Genomic DNA, 20,500 nt, shown 5'->3' on the forward strand with positions numbered 1-20,500 from the left:
GCAACCCAGCTAACATAAAACTACAAATCCTGCTGAAACACATATGGACTCGACGCACACGTACGATACAACCCACATCAACCAAACACCAGAACCCACATCATTCTCTCTCAGTGTTGCCTCGAGAGGGAACGCTGGTGCTGTGGTGGTGTTAAAAGAGCACTGATGTGGATAATGCACAAGGCGCAGACAGCTGAAGTATTTAGCCTGGCTGCTATCAGAATGACCTCCCCGTTAGCCTGCTGAGACGTGGGGTTATGTATTTATGGCTCGCATCTATTAGGAAAATAAACAACACAAAAAATATTCTCCACTACATCTAGCCCAATGCATTATGGGATACGATCTGAACCCTTGCGTGTATATACTAGTTATTACGGTAAACATGTGCAGAGCTGATTTCAAAATAAAAGTGATTCTCCTGCAAATGTGATTTTTACATTCAGTTATTCAATAACTTAGTCAGTCAATCTGTAAATGAATGAATATAAAAAAATGAATAATAAATACAATGAATAATAAAAAACATTAAACCCAGCTGCAAGCTGTACTTTAGTAAAAATAAATGACTTAAATTGTGTGAATAATTAACTTAATCAGAATACATTTCCAAATGGCAATCTGACCAATCAGTGTTCAGATAAGTAGAACGATCACACAGGTACGATCATACGCATCACAGGGTTTCATCAAACAGTCATGTTGTTTTAGAGAAAATATGAAAATATCGATATACATATATTGTATATTTTGCGGCACAGCCTAAAATGATGGAGATATTATTTGTCACCCATATCGGCCAGTCGTAGAGCCAGATCAACACTACCTTCAGACCCGTGACATCTAGCTCTTCATTCAAAGCTTTTCCACCATTACAGACGTGTCCATTAACTGTGCTGCTGTAAACAGAGACCAGTCAAGAGGCTGCCGCAGTGACGGTACAAACCCAGCGTGAGGGTGATGTGCATTGACAGGCGGTGGAGAAGAAAGGTGCATTGGATGTGACAACGCCTCTGTGGCGTGTGTGTGAGTGTGTGTGTGTTCATGTTTCTGCGAGAGGCGGGTAGCTGATAGGCCCTGCAGGTATCGATAACAAGCGCACACAGCTGCCTGTGAATCCCTTCTTCTCCCTCCATCTCTTTCTTTGAATCCAAGCCTATTATGTCATTGTACTCCACACCTCCTCGTCCTAGCCTGAAAACAACTCCGCTCGTCTGTCTGGGAAAAGAGGAAAACAACACGAGGCAATCCCTCTGTGGCTACTCTAATCCCACCCGAACTTTCTCTTGACCTTCCTCACGTCAATGTTGTTTTTGTTTCCATCAGCGGGATTAAGTAGTTGAGCTACGGCGAAGGATTTCCTGACTACCCTCCTCTGTATTTCTGTTCTCGCTCGTATTTGCATTTCCAGAACGTCATGCTTTCTAGCACCCCTCACTGTCACGGATCACAATTCACTCCACTGAGCCGAGCGGGGGGGGGGGGGGGGGGGGGGTTATTAGGGATTGTGTGCAGTCAGTACAGTCAAATCAACAGATGAAGTGAACAAGTGCACACTTCAAAGTGTGGCAGAGAGAGTGTGAGGATGGCTAGCTGCCCACGTTGATGCTTCCCATCCAGAGCTTTCCATGTTTAGAGCTCAAAGGCGAGCCTGAGGCCTCGATATCCACACACTGTACTCTGACATGAGAGCAGAGAGGGAGGCGCTCACTCAGTCAAACACACACACGCTGTACATGCTTTACAAAGACACACACATTCACCGTCACACACACACACACACACACCTTCACGTGTGAGAAAAGCTCACACACACGGATGAAGCGCTTTCTGTCATCAGCGAGGGAGGAATTAGGTTTATTTTTTATTTTTTCCCGGCTTGAGGATTAAAGTTGCATCGTGAATATATAAAAGGAGATTTAGCCAGTATTTTCTACCAAATCACTTCTTCGGTAAAACCGGATGACAGCGTGAGTTTATCAAACTATACAAAGATGGCGGTGTGCTCAGCTAAGAGTTGGGAGTTATATACAGTCAAATATAAAAGAAGGTGACGTGACGAAAAGCAGTCTCGGGGCCAAGTTTGACTTTTCACAGGCGGACACAAGTGTGGAAGCTTTCAGTCGACTTGGTCCTAATTCTAACATACACACATAATGATGAAATGATGTTTATGCAAGCATCACGTGTGGTAATTATCAACGATGTCCAGCTGTCCGTTTCACAACACTCATAATGAAATAAAGGTCATGAGTTTGTTTTTCATGCTGAGCAGTAAATGTCCAGAGGGCGATGTGAGAGTGAAGGTGTCTGCTGAGGAGTTAACTACTAAAGCACTAGCTGGTGGCAGTGCAGTTAGAATCAGAAATGAAATGGAATTAGAACCTGAAGATCTATTTACAACCACGAAAAGCAAGCGGGCTTAGAAACCGTGACCAGTTCCGTGAGTCTGTCTCGTTTCAGCACTATGGACAGCGCCGCCCCTACGCATGCACCCCTTCATTTAACAACACTCATTCCACCACATCACAGCACAAACGCCCACCTGCTTCGCTGTGGTTACCAGCCGCGACAGCGATGCGGACCAACGGCATGCTGGTCCTATTGAGCCTCTGGTGTAAAACCTTAATACAGTAGATTAATAATATATGAAGCGTGCTACAGGAGTTCATCACATCATGTACTGGAGTGTGTGAGAGTCTATGCATTATGTACACCACACCCTAAGCCTCCGTCTCATTCTCCCTCCTTGTGAGTCTTCCTTCACTCACCCTCTTTAAGGGTGATGTAGGGGAACAGCTAGTTTAACCTGCTAACATGCTAAACTAAGGGTGGCGAAGATGGACAACATCAAACCTGCTACCAGCATGTTAGCATTACTGCTCCTACGAGCATCCTCCAGTACAGATGGATGGATTAGATATATTCACTTTGTCATTCATACTGTTCACAGGGAAACTGCACAGCAGAAAGAAATGACGTCGCATCTGGCTCATGAGAGGAATTCATTCAAGAAAGAAAAGTACTTAGAAAAGTAAAAGTAAGTTAAGTAAACAAAAACATTCACTTGTAGGATACAAATTGCTCATCACAATACAGTACAGACAGCCTCCTCTAGACATACTACAGCTGGAGATGTATGTATGTATGCAGACATGCGCTGGCTCATTTATAATACGACCAAGGAAAGGTAAATACAGTACATACACAGTGCCACAAACAAGTGTCCACTTTACTGTTCTAGAGCAGTCTGACAGTCAGCACGGTCACAAATGTTGGGCTGCGCTCAGACGTCCACAGAGACCCTCGTGGACTTGGGCAGATGACAAAGTGTACGTCACACGGTCCCCCGTAGCCATACGGACACGGAAACGGTTTGGATCTACAGCTTATACGGTCAATCGGGTCCCGGTTCAGGTCCTGTTCCATCACTGTGGGTCCTGGGTCTGTTTATAGACGTACTTATCTTACTTTAGATGTTGGTGCTTTGATACAAACACCTATTTTCACATGCTTGTGCACATCACAGCCCTGTCTGTTACACGTGATGTTCAGCTTTGTGGTCTGAGCTGTTGTTGGTTCTGTGGAAGTGCAATGAGAGCAATGAATCAAACAGTCCAATGACTGACTTACTTGGAGAATAAAGCTGATTCAGATTGTTGTTCTACAGTTGAGCTGATAATGATGGATCTCCTTTCATGTTAGGAGCCTGACTTCAGTCAGCCATTGGTTCCAGAAGAGAAGCTATAAAATACTGATAGCTGACAAACATCTTCAGAGACGCCACAATTCTCTTTCATTTCCTTTCTCTGTGTATTTATTTTTAAGCCGCAGCATGAGGGCGAAAAGAAATGCTGGTTTCTCTCTTTCCAAAAAAGAAAGAAAGAAAGCAAAGAGTAATAAATAAATCGGTTTTGTAACCAAAGAGGCACGTCTCTCAGAAGCAAGAGAGGAATGGTTTCCCTGCGGCACACTAATCTCTAAGCTTTACATTGTAAAAGAATCCACCGCCTCCAAAGGTTACAGCCAGGACCACTAAGAGTCTGATATTAATATATCTGCAGAAGGAAATAATAGTACACGTTATATAAAAGGCTGCGAGGGACAGGAAGAGGAAGCAGGCAGACATGAGAGAAGAGGTTTAGTTCAGGCTGGTTAGAAGAAAGAGAAAGCCAACATCCAGCTGAGTGTGTTGAATATCGGTTTATTAGCACAAGGTGCAGGCAGACAACAGAGAGAGGCACGTCTATAAGGAGAGGAGATACCTTCTGGAATAAAACACACGACAGTGATCTAAACTCTGTGGCACATACAGGATGGCTCTATGCATCCAGGAAGTCTAATTAGCACAAAAGGTATTCAGTACATGGGTGAACACTGTTTGCTGTGCCTGTAGCTGACCCTTTCATGGAGGTCTTCAGTGATCGTATCATGTGTTACAAGGAGTGGTGCAGTGCCTGTTATCAACACACACAGACGGAAGTGTGTTCACGTGCAAATCACACTTTGAAATGTCCCTCTGCCAGGCCGGGGACGCGTTACTTTATGAGAGAAAACAGCCGCAGAACGTTACTACGCCTCGTTCACACTTTGTTTTCTCTTAAAAGGGTAAACTATAAACTAACACCGCCACCATCCCAATAGAACGGCGGTGAATGGAACTATGTGTGTTGTACACTGTTTGTTTTCTAGAAAGATCTTGGTTTCTGTTCCAGCCAAAGGTTTTCAGGGGGACTATTTCTATGGTAGAAAGTAGTTCCAAACATGAAGGAAGGAGGATGCCAGAATACCAATATGATTTGATGATATGCACATTTTGGGAATGATGCCTGTTAAAAAGCCACAGCTATTACTTTTGGACTTTGTTGCACTAGCTTGTAGCTAACGGGACCCTGTCACCTTAACCATAAATCCTAAATTCATTTCCAGTAAACTCAAATTGGACGGACTCAATTCACTACACAGCGACAATCTACAACACCGGACACAACAGACACATGTTGTTAACAGTAAGAGCAAACACGGAGGTAAGTGACTAATATTAACATAAATATTAAATAATCAGAGGTAAGAACTAAAGACGAAAGACTAAAGACAGACATTACAGTGGAATGAACAGAAAGCAGCTCAAAGATCACAGGGACATTCTCTACATGGTCCACACTGATGATTGTCTATTGAAGGTCTGGCTTTAGCATTTACTTCTCCATCTATTTGGTTAAAGGAGGACTGTGCAAAGCGGATGAAGAGTGCAGGTTTGACCGCTGCGAAGAGAGGTGATCGTCAAAGAGGGCAAAATTGACAAAAATACAAATAGTCCTCGGGTGGGTTGAAATGAGAGTCGGGTTTTTCTTTTTCTTTGCATGTAGATGTGTGCCGGTCGCTGGGTGTTGGCGGATCAGGCTCGCAGCGCCGGCGACTCAGTTTGAAAGCTTTCAGACAGGAGGATGAGGGGGCTGACTGCTGGGTGGTGTGTGTGTGTGAGAGAGAGAGGACATGAGCTTATGAACCTACTGTCTGCTTCAGTGTGGTAGTGAGACAGACTAGAGGGGCTACAGATGAGCACCCTTCTTCATCTCATTTGTTTATGCCTCAGAAGGCTTTTTATGTACAAGTAAAGCTGACATAAATGTTTATGTATTTTTGTAAATATTGGACACGTGCACACGATTTGCAAATAATAAGTGATCAGAGAGAAACGGTGGAAGCAAGCAAAGAAAAAAACCTGAAAAAAACACTTTGAATTTGGAATTTGACTCGTGTGTTTGTCCAGAAACCGTTGTGTGTCGGAGACGCCCGGTGTGCCCAGCGGAGTGAATCAGTGTTCCAACACATTATGTGGAGGAGCTGCATGGCCCAGCGTGCACGTATGGTGAAGTCTGTGTGTGTGAGATCCATCATGAGTAAAGTAATGTGACATCTCATCCGCATCCTCACACTTTCTCCTTCATACTGGATCAAAGGGCCGTGTGTGTGTGTGTGTGTGTGTGTGTGTGTGTGTGTCGCACAGGGGTGAGGGGAGAGGTGCACAGAAGGGGAAGCGCAGCTGATTGACGGTCGGCATGGCAATGGAGGCGGGGTCTAGTCCTCTGAAGCGTGGGGATTGGGAGGAGGAGAGAAGAGAAAAAATGGAAAGAAGATGGAAGTGCAGTAAGAAAAAAGAAAAAAGAAAGAGTAGAAAAAGTAACCGGTGCATGACGAAAGAATAAAAGAGGCATAAATGAGCATGAATATAAATAAAATAGAATAAGAGGAAGGAATGAGGGGGAAAAGGGAAGAAAGCAGGTTAGTAAAGCTGTCATAAAATCAACTCATCAAACAAGTCAGATACTCGACCAACATGAGAAACACCACAGTTCTCTTATTCTGAAAGGTATGAGCCACATCTGCGGTTATCGTCTTTATTGGTCAAGTATCTGAGAAGACCTTCATTACCGTGTACTATACGTGGCGTGCAGAAGCGTCATGCATCGGAGGAGCAGCGTGCAGCGTCCCAACACACACACATCTGCATTTGTCAGGATTCGCTCTCAATTCTCTGACCCAGTTACTACTTATACAGCCTGCGTCCTCTCCCCGGGGTCTGCTGGAGCCACGGTGATGAATGAATCCAGCGCACCCGACGAGGCCAGATGCTCTGCCGGCTAAAGTGGGCCCTCTAAAAAACCACTTCTATCACACCTCGCCTCTGCACCCTTCTGTTAAAATCTGAGTCGAAACAGAAACTTAGAAACAGAGGGTCCCTCCAACACCAGATGCACACACATGCTACACACAGCTCCGTAACCGTGCTCACGAGCTGCAAATGCCATGCAAACAGCCGGACAGCTAAAGCGGGGAACGTGCCAACACACAGACGTCTGGATTTACATGCTGATCACTCCTCCCACTGTCACCACACATCCACCCCACCCGGGCTTCCAGTCAGTGGAAGAAACACACGGTGCATGAAAGATGGCAGGTTTGTGCCCTGGTGTCCGCCAGCAGAAGAAAACACGCAGCGCCACTTTAATTCCTGAGCAGATAATAGTTGTATTTATTGATTGTTTGTAAGTAGAATGACAGACCAGGTTGGCTGGCAAATCGGGCTGAGGTTACTGCACCACCTACACACAGACTGTTTATAAGAAGTGGACGTAGTCGTGACGTCACCCATTGGTTTGAAGCCTGGAGTTTGTCATTTTAAACGTCGCCATCTTGTTTTCTTTGTGACACGAGAAGGTGGAGCTAAGTGCAACCCAACGCTGAAGAAGACGTTTTCTGGGGACCAAAATGTTACAGTTAAAAGATTCTTTCAGGTCCAACTCTGTGGCTGGTTCAGAGGAGTTGCTGTATATTCACTGCGCAGCAGAGACAGAAGTTCCACAACAGAGCTGTAGAATTCTCTCTGCCCAGAGTGAGTCCTGGTTACATACGGGGTCACAGGAAATGAACCCAACCCACATTGTCAGTCCAGGGAATGAGTCGGGTCTGAGAACCCAACCCACAAGTCTGTAGTAGTGGATGTGCACGCTCTGTTTTACAGACAAAGCTGATAGGTCACACCTTAATGTGTCCTGTCACAGGTCTGGTCTGGGCTCTCTCTTCCCACTGCACCAAAAGGTGCAGTTAGACTATTGAAAAATTAAAGTCTGATGAGCCCCCCCCCCCCACACACACACACACACACACACACACACACACACACACACACACACACACACACACACACACACACACACACACACACACACACACACACACACACACACACACACACACACACAGGATCGAACTGAGGTGAAGAACAAAGAGGAAGTAAAGAAGGTCGAAAGACAAGCAAAGACCAACAGTGATTGGTGGATGAGGATGCCCAGGCGGCCTTAACCGACGGCAGAGGGGAATTGTGGGATGTGTCTTACCAGGCTTTTGCACCCCATGAGCTTCCTGCTCTCCATTCTCCAACGTCGCACCCGTGTCTGCACAGCACACACACACACACACAAAACAAGCAGACACATTACTATCCATCTGGGTGCTCATGGGTGGACGAGATAGGGAAAATCAACGTGCATGGTGTCGGCTTTGTTCGGCGGAAGTATGACAGACTGAGCCTGGCGTGCAATGGAGCCCACTGACCCTGGTCCCTTAAAGGGCACCTCGCTATAGACGGGTGTCGTCTGCCTCTGGACGAGCCAGTGAGCAGCACACAGGCCTGTTGTGGTCAGACCGGGGCAGGCAGAGGGCAGCACATACTCACTGGTGTCAGTACAGGACGCTGAAGGAGGCGATACTGTGTGACAGCTGACTGCTGAATCACTGCACTATATTTATGTTACGTTCACATCACACATCACACACACACACACACACACACACACACACGATTCATTTGTGTTCACACAAACACGGGACACCACAGATCAGAAGCACAGGAGCCATCACAGTGCACGCTACGTGCGCATCAGGGCACCAGGCCGACAACTCTGGCACAAAAAAACAAAAACAAAAACAAATCTTCCTCCGTCTCGCTCTCCTGCTGACAGAGGACAATAACCGCCGGCCCCCTCGCCCTGCAGTTGTGTCACTCTGTGCGTCCGCATGTCTGCGTTTGTCCAAATGCACACGCCGTGCCACAGCGGATCACCGGCAACACCGCCCACGGCCCGTCCCACGTCCTGCTGTCACCGACGAGTGCCCACACGCAGTCTGACCGTCTGACCAAAGCGTCGGGGGGGAGTCAGCCCCGCTTAACTGTCACTTCCTTTTATCTCGATACTCACTCAGCTGTGAATTTGATCCATATATACATATATATATATATAAAATATTATCTATCTACTCTCACACATGTTTGTATATCAAAAGTTCTTTCAGACGTTCTTTTGAGGTGTTCAGCGCTGCAGTCTGTGGCTTTTTATTATTTTTATTGTTAAATCAGTGCAGGAGAGCAGTGCTCTCTGCGATGGGTTCACGAGTGGACAGTCTCGCCCTCGCTCTGCCCCTCCCGCACCAAATATGTTCTGCTTTGGCATGAAGGGTCTCCTGACAGTCACACGAGCTCCCGGTTGAACACAGAGAAGAAGAAGACGGGCCGACATCCTGAATAGAATCAATCCAGAGTTCACGGACGGTTGGAATCATGAACGCCTCTGATGCATGTGATTTAACTCTGATAAGTTAGTCCATCTATGTTGTTACGATAATGCTGTCAACATTCAGAGACCCAACTCTGAAACTACGTCATGAACAAAATGCTAACGTTACAATCCAGCTGGGTCGACACACCTTCCATTCACACGATGGGTATGGAATGAAGTGATCTCTATCTATAAACAGCATAGAACCATTACAGGTCTAATGCACAGCCTATAAATGTAAAGATTGAATATGTAGCTGAAGACACAGTGACATCCAGGCCCGCTACCTCGACTCTTTAACTGTCAAGGACACATTGTCGTTTACATGAAGGACCTTGGGCAGCAGCACTGGGGTGGTTTACCGTCATAGTTTAGTGCTAAACCATCTTCACTAGAGCAGCAGGTGGGACATTTGGACAGTAACCGCTCAGAGTCACAGCAGCGGCCCGCTACTCTGCTTATCTTCGGGCTGCTATCGTCCCTGTGGCTGAATGGCACCCCGGCAGATCGGAAACGGCAGCCAGTGTGTCCGGCGGCGCCCGATGCTATCAGTCACTGAGGTGCAGCTGCGGTTCGTGTTACATTACACGGATTCTCCTCCCGCTCAGTGCAGGATGGAATCGGATAAAGAGGCGGACGTGATGTGGTTCAGGGCGGGATGAACGGGGATGATCTCAGGTTTAATTATCAGGTCGATTTCAAATCAAATAATGAATTTAAACTTGGGTGACAATCAACACTCCCACTGAACCCCATCCCATGCTCCGCCGGCCTCCACCGTATCGGTCTCACCTGCCCTGGTGTCGTCATTGTCCAGCAGGGGCACATAGGCTGTCTTCCCCACCGTCTCCCCGACCTGGTCGTCGAAGGCCTCCGCCTCCAGCTGGGCCACGAAGTCCCTCTCCACCAGGCTCTCCGGGCCCGGCTGGGGAGCGGCGTCCGTCAGCGCGTCGCTCAGACTCAGGTCTAACTCCGCCATGGCTGCACACAAGAAGAGACGGAGAGGACAGTAAGCCTGTTATCATGCTAAACACACGAAATGTCCAACAACAAAGCTCCTGTCCCTCAAACCCCCCAAAACAACCGTCCCCAATCAGTAGAATCCTTCACTACCACAAGTCAGGCCTCTAAGCATGGCCGTAAACTCCGATAGAACCACTCCCACAGACAACTGGCAAGATGATATGCTGAAAAACAGAGGATAAAATGATTCTGTATGATAAAAAATGTGCTTTTATCAACTATTAACATGTAATGTTTAAAGAAATGTGCATCCTGGTGTGTCTCCCTCTCCCCTTCCTAAACAAAGAAGACTTCATTTCACTTAATTTTCCCTCCAGGCTTCCTTACAGCCCTCTTCAAAATGAGACCAAACTTTGAGGGATGTCAGCTTTTGAGGCCAGAATGTGGCCAACAGACCGGGTAAGGCTTGTTTTTAGCATAGCTGATTGCCAAAAATGCCTTTTGCTGCTGAAGCAGTTGTAGATCACATGTGGCCCCTACCGCAGCAGTGAATGACGGTAAAAAAGAGTCAATAAAACAGATTTACAAAACGTGTGAATCACCTCAACTACGCGAGGTCACGGAGCATACAGTCATAAATGTGTACAAAACACATTAGGCTGATGGGTCCGGTAGTATGCAGGATTAGCCGTGGACAGACAGACATGCGCGCACACACGACCTGGTGGACGTTATTGGAGATAATGAATATGAATGTATAATAATAGAAAACATAAAGAAATAGTCCTGAGAAGCAATCATTTTAAAATGACGGGGAAACCTTAAACACTAGTCCAAACTATATGATCAATCAAAACATTACAAAAACGCAACTGAAATATGGAACCTAGAACACATCTTGAAATTAGAAAGGGGGAGAAGGAGGCGGACCCCGCCGCTGAAAGGGAGCAGTGAAGATGAAAGACGTGGAGGTAGGGCTGACCCACGGAGGAAGAGAGAGGGAGCTGGAGAGAAGTGGTTAAAGGAAGTGAGAAGGCAAAATCTATCTGAACCTAAACCCTACGCAACGACAACAGAGTAAAAAAACAGTTTCAGCCGATTGCATCATAGTCTTAAATCTGACAAGCACGATAAACTAAACGACTACATCCATCTGCTTTCCTCGATCACGGGGACAATCTGATGTGAACCGAACTGGACTAATGCAGGACCTGGACCTACATGGTGGCAGGACATCCATCCTGCTAAATCACACACACACACACACTAAATGTCTGACCTTTGAGGTGTTTAGAACCTACATGTAATACCACGTCCTACCACAAGGAGGCGCAGTTACATCTGGGAGTGTGCTGTGTGAAAGACATGCATGACTTGGTGCAACACTGAAGCACAATCTGTACCTAAACATGGACACACACACACACACACACACACACACACACACACACACACACACACACACACACACACACACACACACAAGCTCATCTGGGAGTTCAGCCACCAGGGGACTTTCATGAGTCATGGCGTGTCATCTTCCAACTATAATTCCAGATTATTTTGGGTGCCAGCAGCAGCCAGCCTCCCTCTGCTCACCGTGTTTATCCCTCTCATCTCTCCGTCGTTACGCTTTTTATCGTCTTTACATCTCTGCCCGTACGAAGCGTCCCTCTCTTTCTGTCTGAGATCAGTCAGCTTCCTCAAACAGTCAAACATGACTCCACGGCCCCCTCTGCTGGGGTATCTGCTCATCACTACAGGAGAACAGGCACAGGTGCACTACGTTCTATGGATGGCTTTTTATTAGTTTACGTTTCATGGAAATCTGAATGCTTCAGCATACAAGCACAAGGCCCCTTTTTCTGGTTCAACATGACAATGACCTCATGCACAGGGGCCAAAATGGTCGCTGGTGTGAAAGGACTTGACTGGCCTGCACAGAGACCTGACCTGAACCCCGTCCAACACCTCTCGAGTGAACTTGAAGCACATCGAGCCAGGTCTTACCACCTGGACCTCACTGAGACAAGATGATCACCTGATACAGCGGTGTCGGGTCCTGTTGCACCGCGTCTCCGTCACAGTATCAATGTCAAATGGAAGCTCTCTCAGTTTAGACAAAAAACTGCAAAACGCTCTCAGTTTATCCCAGGTAAGACGTCTTACCTGGGATAAACTGAGAGCGTTTTGCAGTTTTTTGTCTATTTTCCTCCCCATTGTTGCTCGGCAACGACCCTAATGAGAGCCAACGTTAGCTTGACACAAACCATCAACTGTAAGGTACCCAATAATTAACAGCACCCGTCAAAAATGAAAGAAAATAACCTATTATCATTATTGTTATTACTCGCAAGTACCACACTAATTTGTCTCCTGATCAGATCACGGTAACCACAGCTGTCATGTAGCTCCGTGTTTCCAGCAACAAACCCACTGATGATGCTGTGCGCCTATCCGCTGTGTGTTTAATATTTTTCAACTCGAGGCGTTCAGGGCGCTCCAGTAAAAAACGCTAGGCCATTACAGCGGAAACGGTTTTTTCCTGTCGATAAATTCTGAGGGGAATTTACAAGTTGAGAAAAACTACTGGCCCGGTTATCAAGATGCTCAGCAGGAGGGAGTGGTATGGACCTGGCAGGAAGCCCTTACGTTTGGGAGCAGATCCAAAGCACGTGGTGGAATTATTTTTCACTTTCGTGAACAGTGCGAGGGTGTTTGGCCTCTAGGAGTACCCTTCAGTTAAATATTCAAATCATGTCAACTGTAGATCAACGCAGCCATTTATTTACAGTGCCCTCCAGAGTTATTGGCACCCTTTAGTAAAAATGAGCAAAACAGGCTGTGAAAAAATGTCTTCATTGTTTATCCTCATGATCTTTCATTCAAAATATTCACAAAAATCTAACCTTTAACTGAAGTAACATAATTGAAAGAAACATTAAATTCTTATCCTGAAACAAATCGTTTTCTCAAAAATATATGTGCCACAATTATTGGCACCCTTCATGTAATATTTTGTGCAGCCTCCCTTTGCCAAGATAACAGCTCTGAGTCTTCTATAATGCGTGATGAGGTTGGTGAACACATGGCACTGGATCTGAGACCATTCCTCCATGCAGAATCTCTCCAGATCCTTCAGATCCCGAGGTCGACGCTTGTGGACTCTCCTCTTCAGCTCATCCCACAGATCTTCTATGGGGTTTAGGTCGGGGGACTGTGATGGCCATGGCAAAACCTTTATTCTGTGGTCGGTGAACCATTTTTGTGTAGATTTTGAGGTGTGCTTCGGATCATTGTCCTGCTGGAAGGTCCAACCACGGCCCATGATACCATGTATCCTAACAAGATGTCCAGGGCCTTTGGAAGAAAAACAGCCCCACAACATCAAAGATCCGCCACCATACTTCACAGTGGGTATGAGGTGCTTCTCTGTATGGCTATCTTCTGTCTACGCCAAACCCACCTCTGATGTTTGTTGCCAAAAAGCTTTATTTTGGTCTCATCTGACCATATAACCCGGTCCCATTGAAAGTCCCAGTAACGTTTGGCAAACTGTAGGCGCTTTAGTTTGTTGTTGATTGACAGCAGAGGCTTTTTTCTGGCAACCCTCCCAAACAACTTGTGGTGATGTAGGTGGGTCTGATGGTCGTTTTGGAGACTTTCTGACCCCAAGACTCAACTAACCTCTGCAGTTCTCCAGCTGTGATCCTTGGAGATTCTTTTGCCAGTCGAACCATCCTCCTCACGGTGCGTGGGGTCAATGTACACACAGGTCCTCTTCCAGCTGATTCTTAACATCTCCCGTCTCTTTAAACTTCTTAATTATTGCCCTGGTAGTGGAAATGGGTATTTTCAACTGTTTCGAGATTTTCTTATATCCTTTTCCTGATTTGTGCAGCTCAACAACTTTTCGTCGCACATCGTCACTGTGTTCTCGGGTCTTTCCCATGGTGATGAATGACTAAGGGAATTTGGCCTGTGTCACCTCATATTTATACCCCAGTGAAACAGGAAGTCATGGTTGACCACTTAAGAGTTCCTAATCAAACAGGTGAACTTAAAAATGTAAAATATGACTGGAATTATACTTCAGTTAGATTTTAATCATGAGATTTTCTAGGGGTACACATTTTTTCTTTCTTTCAATAATTGTACTTCAATGAAAAGGTTAGATTTTTGTGAATATTTTGAGTGAAAGACCAAGAGGATAAACAGCAAAGAATTTTTTTCACAGCCTGTTTTGCTCAAATTCTCTAAGGGTGCCAATGATTCTGGAGGGCACTGTACATTCAAAAGATAATTTCACGTTCCAGAGACGTGTTATCCTGTCAAACACACAACCAGTCATTCATCCATCAGTCACATGGACAGACAGACAAAGTCTTACTAACTCTACATAGTGAGCAATAGGTGGTTTCTGAGGCAGCAACATAAATAAACTGTACGTGGGCGTCTGCCAGTGTATCAGCAGGCTGAATGAGCCCCGGTGCAGAGACCAGGGTGTGTCAGGAAGACTCCCACCACAAAGCCATGCTGCTCACAAACACTGCCCCACTTTCCACATTTAACCACACATCCTCTGTGTGTGTTCAGGACACACTGTGCCAGCTGCAGAGTCAGCCGGGTGATCCGTGCCGCCCAGTCCACCCAGTAGAGACCCGTCACAGACGTTCTGGAGCTATAGGAGTCCTTCAGCTTCCATCGCTACAGCGAGGTCCCCCCATCACCACAGGAGCAGAACCCTTTCATTAGCCTGTTCTCTTTTGTTTGACCCTAGCAAGGTGCCGTAGTTTGAGCCGAGCTCCTGTTTTCCAGGTTTGGTGTGGCCACTCGGAAATAATCTGGATTCTACAAAGGAAGGAAATCCATGCAAGAGGCGCTTTCTATTGTGTTGAGTGCGAGGGTGTGTGAATGCTGTGTGTGGATTGCTGTGTGTTGGCCCTCTCAGGAACAGACTGAAGACTAAAGACTGATGCATTTTGTATTTTTGTATATAAATAAATAAGGGGTGTTTCCACTACAGCTGGATGTGTGAGGCCTCCACTGATATTGATATGTGGGAGTTAAAATAATGTGTTTTTTTAATTTGCCAACTCACAAAATGAAACGTTATTTTACGGGGCTACATTAATAAGCAAATAATTTCCCTTCTTCCAAAGCAGAAAACCTGTAAAGATCACGTCTGCACTGCAATGGCTGTCCACCGTTACCTCCTCAAAGGGCCTCATGGTGGAGAATCATCATTTGCCTTTTCTCTTCGCCTTCTATCACTGTGGCAACCTAAAGATATATTTGTATTATTATTATTATTAATATCTGCCTTTCTGCCCGTCTGTCTGCTCCCGCCCCTGTCAGTCTAAAACAAGTGAATAACTTACGAACGGTTTGGAGGATGTGAAGGTGGGAGGAGGGAGGAGAGGGAAACAAGGGGAGGAGACGCGTCTGTAATTTGTGCAAAACTTCAATAAAGGCCACCAGTGTGCAGGACACCAACTGAGCTCCTATAGCGGCTGTCAGGGCGGAGCATGACCTAACATCGAGACCTAATCCCAAAAATCACTCCTCGTGCCCCTTTAACATACGACGACACAATGTGCCTGATGAACCCCGTTAAGGTCGGGGGGTCAGGAGGGGCTTTGGAGCCCGTTGCTCAAGGACACTTCAGCGGTGACGATCCTCTCCGAACTGAAAGTGTTTTTTTAAATCAGCATGACCTGGATCTGAACTCAACTTCCTTGCAGAACAATCGGGGTTGTAACGATAAGATGTTTTACGATTCAGCAATCATTAAGCCTTCATCGCTTCTCAGCAAACACTCTCCACGACTGCTCTGACTCGATGCTCATGAGGCTGGCCAGCACTCGCACTGCTCCCCTCCGGCTGCAGGTTGGGAACCAGATCCAGGCCGGCTGCTGTCGATATCTAGCGTGCTCTAAACTGTGCCTCCGAGCAAGGCACTCCGGCCACAACTGTTCCAGCCAACTATCATCATCTGAGACATGAAGAGACAAACGCCTCTTTGCTGGTGAAGCATGGCTAAAAACAGTCAGAGAAAAGTGTGTGTGTGAGACGACTTCCCTGAAGAGCTGCACGGTCAACGTCATACCCAGAGTCATGCTCTTATGCTGCTGAAATAAATCATTTCCCATTTAACAAGCCACGTTTAACGATCTGTGTGCACGGACACCCAGAGCAAGCACGGCAGCTCACAACTGAACCAGGAAGTGACGGCTACGTGAGAAGCAACGTGCTGACTGAATACACAGCCATAAACTATAGAACTCATTACATCTGCCCGCTTCAGACTGCACAGACTGACCTGACACAATCTCAAATGCACCTATTGCAAATAAATTAGAAAGTTCTAAAAAATGAAAGAAGAAATCATTTATCTCTTTTGAAAAGGGAGAAATAAACACCACGTAGAGAGCTTCAGTGGGCCTCTCCGTATCACTGCTCACAATGGGATGTATTAAATAAAGCTACACAAACCACTCCACGTGGACAGAACGAGGTCGTGGCTCAGGTGTGAAGTGTGTATTTAAGTTGAAAGCCTCAACATGGTCTGGAAAAACAAAGTGTTCAGAGGCCTCTGATGTCACTTTCTAAGAGAGGTGGGACACTTCCTCCAACTACTCAGCTTACCCCGTTACCACACCAGTGTGTGTGTGTGTGTGTGTGTGTGTGTGTGTGTGTGTAGGACTGAATGAGAGCTGGCTCGTATCGCTGCTTCAATGCTTCTCTTATTCCTCGATCATGCAGCTTTAGTTCCCTGTCCACTTCTGTGCTTCTACAGACCCAGGATCTGTCTTTAAATGTGAATGTGGAAGACGGTATATCGTACGTCCTATTTGTACAAAACTGTATTTTGTGTGTGTGTGTGTGTTTGAGACCATTTCCTGTTGTTTCCTGAAGGCACACTTCTGTTTTTTGTTCCAGCTGATCTACAGAGACAGCTGACGAGGGACTTTTAGCCAGCGCTCAGTTTCTCACACACACACACACACACACACACACGGATTCAATTACAAACTTTAGTCTCTCACAGTTGGAGGGAGCAGCGCCCTGATTCTAACCTTACTAAAAGTATTTACACCGGATTTTCTGGATATCTTTTCCGAGGAAGGAAAACCCCTGAAGTGTCTGGTATCATATTACAATACTGAATGAGATAAGAGATATTATTACTGTGTTTGAAACATAAATGTTCCGGCTCCTTATCACCTTGTAAAAGAAGAAGGATGATAACACATTCATCTGGTGAACCAACTGGTCTGACTAATGATTAGCGGGTGAATCAGCGGTTTCAATCACATTAACTCAAGAGAGAAAACAGCTGCCTTGACTCAAATCTGAAACTTGAAGAATGTAATTGAACTCAACTGCTGTTAAACCAGCAACTCACACGACTAGTATTCATGTATTCATGTATCAATTTATAGCTAAAACTGTATATTAAAAAAGAAAGAAAAAAGGGCCGATGTGGATGTGATCCTATGGAGCTCTGACAGAGAGATGGTCGTATCAGACGATGAGCTGTGTGAGGCAGAGGGCTTCCACTGTGACATCCATGGAACTGAATCCTATCAGACGTTACTGAGGGGGAGTTTACCTCACAATGAAATGAGAGACTCTGGGCAGAAAAATGTAAATGTGCAAGCAAAGCGGCAACAACTAGAGCGGAGCTGCAATTAGTAGATCGATCGACTCACAGGAAAGTTAACTGGAAACGTTTTGGATGCTTAAACAATTGTGTCATTTCTTTCAAGCAAATATTTGCTGACTCAGCTTTTGAGCGTGAGACGTTGTTCTTAGTTGTACGTGATAGTAAACCAAACTTTTGGACTGTTGGTCATACAGAACAAGACCACGTTAGAACAGGCGGCTTTCAACTTATTGTGACATTTTACAGATAAAACGATGAATCGGTTAATTGAGTAAATAATCTGCAGATTAGTCGACACTAAAATAGTTATTAGATGCAGTCCTAAACTACAGCTAGTGTTTTAGTCTGGACGAGTGGAAGCGTCCACTTTATTCCATCCAGTGGTTAATTCAACGTGGATAACCAGCTACAGGCCACACAGAACGTGTGAACGAACAAGAGCAGAAATGCTGCTCTGCAACACGACGGGGACTTCCAGTCGCCCGGCAGAGCCACGACAGACAACAGTGAGAACAGACAACAACCAATCCCAGGAAACGAGAGTTGACCAAATGCATTGACCCGTAATGTTTGCAACTAGAACCCAACAGCAGGGTAGACAATCCGCTACGTGAGCGGTCACGGGGAAACGTTGTCAGGCGCGTTCGTATGGACGGAGATCCTTTCTGAATAAAAGGCTCGTGTGCACGGACATCGCTTCAGTGTGCATGCAGACGGAGAATACTCATGCTCCAATCACAGCTCATTCTGTAGGCCTCCGGGTCACAACCCGATCAATACCCACACCTGAGGGGAGCTACTTCAAAGGCACCGCGGTGCTGCTGTCTGTGTGAGACTAGAAGAGGCAGAGAGACTTCTAGGAACGGTGCCAACACTCACATGCACACACACACACACACACACACACACACACACACCCCCCCCCCCCCCCACTTCGTTTACATGAAAGCAGCAGCGGGGTGGGGCGAGAGACGAGGTTATCTGATCCCTGTTCACACCCTGTAAATCACAACTCCATGTACGCCCACAGGGCTCTATCCTGTCAGGGTGAGGCGTCAGATCATTAAAACACTCCTTACCACACCTTCTTGTGTACACTGGAGGAATTATTCAACTGAATTGAAGTTTAACTTAAAGTCACGTTGCTCCAAACTTTAGAACCAGTGTAGTTTCATCTTCATATTGCTCCTATAGTTTGGACAACAAGCTGTTATTACAGAGGAGGAGAAGTTAGGAGCTCCTCTGCCAAGCCGTCATAAGTAGCGTTAGGCTGACGAACTGACTGTTCAGAAAGCTAGCTAGTGATGTCATGCTTTGTTGAGGAATACAGAGCAGCAGTCCGCACACACAAATGTATTTGTTTCAATTTGGGTGAGCAAGCATCTCCATATTGATTAAACGCTATTCAAGTTTAGTTTCAACTTGAATTTACAAAACTGAGATTAGTTTTTTAATTGTTAATCTGTAACAGAGCACTGAATTTATAATCTAGACTCATTTTAAACATGGTTCTGCTGAAGTCTGAGTAGAACTCATCTTCCATCATATTAAGCCCTTCTGGAGCAACCCAGCCCAAAGGAGATTGAATCACATACTGGTGGCAATTATCTGACTGATGATGTCAGCCAATAAAATGGTAAATCTCTTATAATGATAATATTGTTTACTTCCCTCTGTGTGTGTGTGTGTGTGTGTCCCACAGTCCAGCTGCCATCGTACTAATCTCACAGAGATGCTATCGCTGACATTCCTGACGGGCCATTCGGGCTACTTCACCAAGCCACACACAATCACAGCACTTTGTCAATGAACCCTGATGCACGCGCACGCGCACACACACACACACACACACACACACACACACACACACACACACACACACACACACACACACACACACACACACACACACACACACACACACACACACACACACACAGAGCTGTGACTACAGCAACAACATAAACTAATCAATTACAAATGAGAGAAAGAAGTAACAAAAGAAAACTGCAGTACTTAGATGTAAAACACTGACAAGTGTTACTTCATGTAAACCCTCACACACAGATCACACCTCAGCCCTCGGCGATGTCACAGCACCACAGAGAGCTGCACAACCTGCCGGGGGAACATGTGGAGCTGCTCGCACTGTTATTCATGGAATGTTTGCTGCTGATATGAAAGTGTATCAGTGTCCTGACACACCTAAACACACCTAAACACACCTAAACACACAACAGCATGCACTCAGAGATATAATCGCTGCACATCTGACAAAACAAAAGTAGCACACACGCTTCTCTCATTACACAGTTCGACCCCTCAATTACTGACTAACATGAGGATATGTGGAACCCAACTGTCTTGCGCTCTTAAACACACACACACACACACACACACACACACACACACACACACACACACACACACTTGTTTATATAAGAAGCTGGTGGTAAATTCACCATCAGGCTACTTAGACTGGGAGCGATGAGACGTTTCAGAGCGAGGGACCGCCCCACAGGCCTCTGGTTTGTTATAGAATACAGGGAGTGGAGGTGGGTGTGTGAGTGAGTGAGAGTGATCACTGTACGGGTGCAGTTCAGTGATCCTCCATCGAGGACCATGTTAGCGCATGTGTGTCCATGTGTGCATGAATCTATCAATGTGTTCTACAGCTATGCTGAATAGGTAGCCGTTGCAGCGCTAAGAACGTCTCTGTTGTGGGTTCTTTACTTGCCCTATAAATACA

At 45.9% G+C, this 20,500-nt stretch overlaps 1 protein-coding gene across 2 annotated transcripts in view; it reads right to left on the reverse strand.

Annotated features, from left to right (window-relative positions):
* Positions 1–20,500, reverse strand: part of LOC142943723 (uncharacterized) — a 96,872-nt gene that overhangs the window by 63,323 nt on the left and 13,049 nt on the right. For both annotated transcript variants that reach the window (XM_076085413.1, XM_076085412.1), the window contains exons 2-3: positions 9,912–10,100; positions 7,902–7,958 (exon numbers count right to left, since the gene is read on the reverse strand). In XM_076085413.1, coding sequence (XP_075941528.1) covers positions 7,902–7,958; positions 9,912–10,098 — 244 coding nt within the window. In that variant the 5' untranslated portion in view covers positions 10,099–10,100. The remainder of the gene's footprint in view (positions 1–7,901; positions 7,959–9,911; positions 10,101–20,500) is intronic.

Source organism: Anarhichas minor, unplaced genomic scaffold, assembly GCF_050575085.1.
Source record: "Anarhichas minor isolate MPS153535 unplaced genomic scaffold, ASM5057508v1 ptg000155l, whole genome shotgun sequence".
Taxonomy (NCBI): Eukaryota; Metazoa; Chordata; class Actinopteri; order Perciformes; family Anarhichadidae; genus Anarhichas; species Anarhichas minor.